The sequence below is a fragment of the Martes martes genome (assembly GCF_963455335.1).
Source record: "Martes martes genome assembly, chromosome: 3".
Lineage (NCBI taxonomy): Eukaryota > Metazoa > Chordata > Mammalia > Carnivora > Mustelidae > Martes > Martes martes.
The window spans coordinates 160,340,417-160,344,812 of record NC_137890.1 but is presented as its reverse complement, the minus strand read 5'-3'; the positions used below and the strand labels follow the sequence as shown (position 1 = coordinate 160,344,812).

Below are 4,396 nucleotides of genomic sequence, written 5' to 3'. Positions count from 1 at the left end.
GCAAGTTACCTCCTTTATTTAAGGTTCTCTGTATTCTTTCCCCTATTGAAAGGACCCCTCAGAATTTTCTTTAGAGAGGTGTCAAGGGAAATAATAATTCCCCGGGGGGCAAATACTGGTGAGCAAGCAAAATGTCCGTGGGCAGATGCGGTGGGCAGATGCGTCTCCCCAGCTCATGGATTCCAAGACCAGCTATATTTGAAAACGGGGATAGGTTCTTTGCTAAATATTCCTTTTGGGTAAAACAGAGATAAATTTAGCTAAACCAAAAGCAGGTGACTTAATGAGACTAAAGGTGTCAGGAAATAAACAGGAAGAGCCTTAAGTTTTCCTAGAGGAGCTCAAATCAACCACAGGGAAGTGCTCACGTGTCTTCCCTCTCACCCCGACGGTTGGTATATAAGGGGCTCCCTCAGCAGAAGGCGGCATCAGACCTTCCTCACCTCCCGAGTCTCCCTCCTCACCTCTCCTGAGTCCTTACTCTCCTGACACCATGGGGTGCTGTGGCTGTGGAAGTTGTGGCGGCTGCGGTGGCTGCAGCAGTGGCTGCAGCAGTGGCTGCGGCGGCTGCGGTGGCGGCTGCGGCGGCTGCGGTGGCGGCTGCGGTGGCGGCTGCGGCAGCTGCACCACCTGCAGGTGCTACCGCGTGGGCTGCTGCTCCGCCTGCTGCCCCTGCTGCTGCGGCTGCTGCGGGGGCTGCTGCAGTACCCCCGTGGTCTGCTGCTGCCGCCGCTCCTGTGGCTGCAGTTCCTGTGGCTGTGGCTCGTGTGGCTGCGGCGGTGGGAAGGGCTGTTGCCAGCAGAAGGGCTGTTGCCAGCAGAAGTGCTGTTGCAAGAAGCAATGCTGCTGCTAGGCGGCCGGCGGCTCCACCCCTCCCAGGAGCTGGAGGCCCCTCCGCCCTACGGGTAAGCCGGCCTCGCCTCATCCACCTACTCCTTTCCCTCAGCCTCTCTGCCACCGGCTTCCCCCTCCTGCTTCCTGGGCCTGATGCTTTGTCCTTCTGAGATCTCCCTCTGCCCACATCTGGCACACATTTGCCCCAATTGCACAGCATGAAACAGATGCATCCAAAGAGCCCATGAGAAGATAGCTGGGCAAAGCCAAAGTTTACTGGGAACCCTAGGAGTTTATTTCTTTGTAATGGCCTTTCTTTTATAAATATTCAGGCCTGGCTTTTGGCCGTTTGGGAGTTTTCTGCCTGTGCGCTGTCTTTTCTGTTGCTCTGTCCACATCTGCTGTTTTAAATTTCCGAATAAACTGACTTGATGCACAATGACATCTCTCCATTAGTCCATGTTCTATGAATTTCACCGTGGGCTGTTCAAGCCCGCACAGTGAATCCAGCTCTGGTGCTCCCGCAGCCCCATCGCCCCCCCCAGCCGGCCTTGGGGCTGGACCCTGCATCCATAGCCACTTAGCAGACATGCACACAGCTCCATTCACTGCTGCCCTGAGGGGCCTCTGTGCTCACACTCAAAGGAGAATGTTCCAGGGTGGGGTAAAGGTGGTGGGCATTGGTGGTGGTGTGACTCTGTTTCTTCAAACTTATTTAAGAAAAAAAAAAAAAGCCCCAAAGGAAGGAAGAAGGCAGGTAACCCTTATCCTGCAGTGCTGGGTGGTTTCTCAGGAGACTGAGAGGCATTGGTCCCGGAGGGGAGCTCGAGCTCCATGGAGGGTTCTAGAAGGTTTTTTTCCTGCTAGCGTCCTTGGCCGTGCCTCCAACAACTGTGTCTTTTCTCTCTGCTTCTGCTGATTTTGTACAGCAAACTCTCAGGGCAGGCCCTTGGGGAGGGAAGATGTACTGTTGCCCAGCTGCTGAGTGCGTGGGATGATTCTGCTCAGCTACGGGAGGGGAAGGGGAGCCACACGTTATGACATCAGGGCCAACCCTTGTGGCCAGACCAGCTCCAGCAGCAGGGCAGCCAAGGTGTTCTCTCTTTCGGCTTGCATGCTGCTCTGGTGTCCGTGCAGAAAAGAAAGAATGGGTGTTGAGTTCTCCCGGACACTGCCCCACCCCCCCACCTATAGCTCACTACAAGTCTTCAAGGTGAGTTGTATTAGACCCATTTCATTGCTGAAGTGACTGAGGTTGAGGCAGTTAAGAAATTCACTGAAAGAAATGCAGCTAATCAATCCCGATTGAATCAGATTTTTCTGACACCAAACATGACAATCCTTTTCCTATACCAAAACGATTCTCCGAGTTTCAACCGGTTTCCTCATTCATTTATTTCCCCCCTTTTTGGTCTTCCCATGCTTATGCATACAGGTGATGGTATCTGTCTATTCTTTATACTGCCAGGTGGTCCTTGAACACTGCTTCCTAGGTAAGAGCTATGTTCCAGCAAATTCCTTCTCAGTCATCAGAGGAATTTCTAGGCCACACAAGGGCACATTCTCTGCTTATCCAGGTGACAGCTATTTAACTTGTTACTGGTAGGATATAACTGTCTACCAATGCTTAATGCTGGAAGGAAGAGGGGTCTTTTAGTCTCCAGAAATGGTCTTGAAGTTGGTGTATTTGTTCTGGGTTTCTTGACAAATGGTGTGGGAGTTATCCATTTACCATGCTTACCTAGGAGATATGGGGCCGGGGCTGGAGGACTTTAGCTCTTTTTTTTTTTTTTTTTAGTCCTATTTCTTGCGCTTTTTGAACACCCCCCCCCCCGCCCCAAGGTCATTTAGAGGTGGCATGGGTTCAGTTTAGGCCCCATTTCCCCCACTAAACCTCCCCACCTCTAGGCAGGACCGTATTTCTCTCTGAGCTCCCATAATGCTTCTTTGTTTCTTTAGTATCAGATAACGTATTCTGTATCTTATTATGGTTACTTATAAATAAGAGATGATGCTAGATAGATAGATAGACAGGGATTTTCTTCTTCATAAAATTATACACACAATTTTTATAATTATACATGTAATTTTTAATAAATCTATCTATAGATATAATTTTTTCCTGTTCTGTCCCACTGATGTATCTGTGTATTCAGGCTCCAGAGTGATGCTCAGGCACTGTGCCTCTCACTGTGCCAGATGCTGGGGCTAGACTACGCTAAGCAATGGCTCCTGGCCCTGGGGTGCTTACACTCTGGGGAGGGAGACAAACAAGTAAATGAGAAATATTCTGTAATATGGTAAGTGCTGTGGCTGAGAGCAGCCTGAGGTATTATGGAAATGCACAAAGATCAAATCCAGGGTTTTTTTTTTGGTGGGGGAGGTGGTGGTGTTGCCAGGGTCATAGAAGACTCATGGAGGAAGTGACACTTAAGACCAAGTCAAGAAGAGTTAAGGCAACTGCTGTGAAGAGGGTGTGTCAGGGGGCAAGGCAAGGATGGGATCTATTTCAGGTGAGGCAACAATGTGTGCAAAGGTCAGAGATGAGAGGCAGTATGGTATGGAGAGCCTGAGTTGGGTGTAGCTGTGGACTTGAGGGTGTGGGTGTCACATGAGGAGATGGGGCCAAGAAGTGAGCAAAGTCCAGGCCAGGGAAGACCTCATGCAAGTTTGTGGACATTGTGTTCCATACTGTGGAAGATTCCTTGAAGGATTTTAGTCGGGAAGTGACGTACTTCAGGGAAAGTACCAGTCTGGCAGCATAAGGAGGATGGGTGCAGGGAGACAAGTCCAGAGGCAGAAAAACAGACAAGAAGCTGTGGTTGTAGTCTGGGTGCTGATGAAGAGGGCTTGAACTGAATGCTATGGGGACATTTGAGAAATTTTAAATGTCAAATGGAAGAGCAAATGGACTTCAGGAGAATTCAAGAGTGAGGGGGTCCAACTTGGAGAAGCAGGTAGATGATAGATGGTGGGCAAGCTACCTGGGACAGGGTGGGGGAGCTCAGGAAATGGATCATGGGATCACCCACCAAGTCAGCGATATTGATGGTGGCAGCTGATGCTGCCAGCAAATCTCCTCCTGATTGGTCCTCACAATAGTTTAGAAGGAAGGTATGAGAATCATCCCCACTGTTTGGGAAATTGAGGTTGTTAGAGGACATCTCTCAGATTCTGCATAGTGGAACCCAGATCAAATCCAGTCTGCTGGACACCCTGCTGACTTTCTCCGCTCCCAGACAGTGCCGTAGAGAAGGAGTGAAGGTGAGAGCGAGGTTTGCTTATCTTTGTGGCCTTCCAGAACCTGGCACATGATTCACAGTGGAGGCCTCCCTCTTGCCATGACTGTAATTGAAAATCTGCTTCCTGGGAAATGGGACCTTAGGGATTCTGCATTCATGCTAACCACATGTATCTTCCCCCCTGCCACAGTCTTTAACAGGCAGGAGGTAGAGCCATGTTTGTGTTTGTGGACTTGCAGACCATTTAAATACCTAGGCATCACTAAGCTGTCAAACGCTTATAAACTAAGAAGGAGGGTTAGGACTAGGGGAAGCTCAGT

At 50.0% G+C, this 4,396-nt stretch overlaps 1 protein-coding gene across 1 annotated transcript; it reads left to right on the top strand.

Annotated features, from left to right (window-relative positions):
* Window positions 1–493: 493 nt before the first annotated feature.
* On the top strand, window positions 494–853 carry LOC308340508 (uncharacterized protein; the record flags this gene model as incomplete). The annotated part of the gene is made up of 1 exon (XM_080799738.1): window positions 494–853. The coding sequence occupies one exon, from the start codon at window positions 494–496 to the stop codon at window positions 851–853; it is 360 nt and encodes a 119-aa protein (XP_080655864.1).
* Window positions 854–4,396: the final 3,543 nt, after the last annotated feature.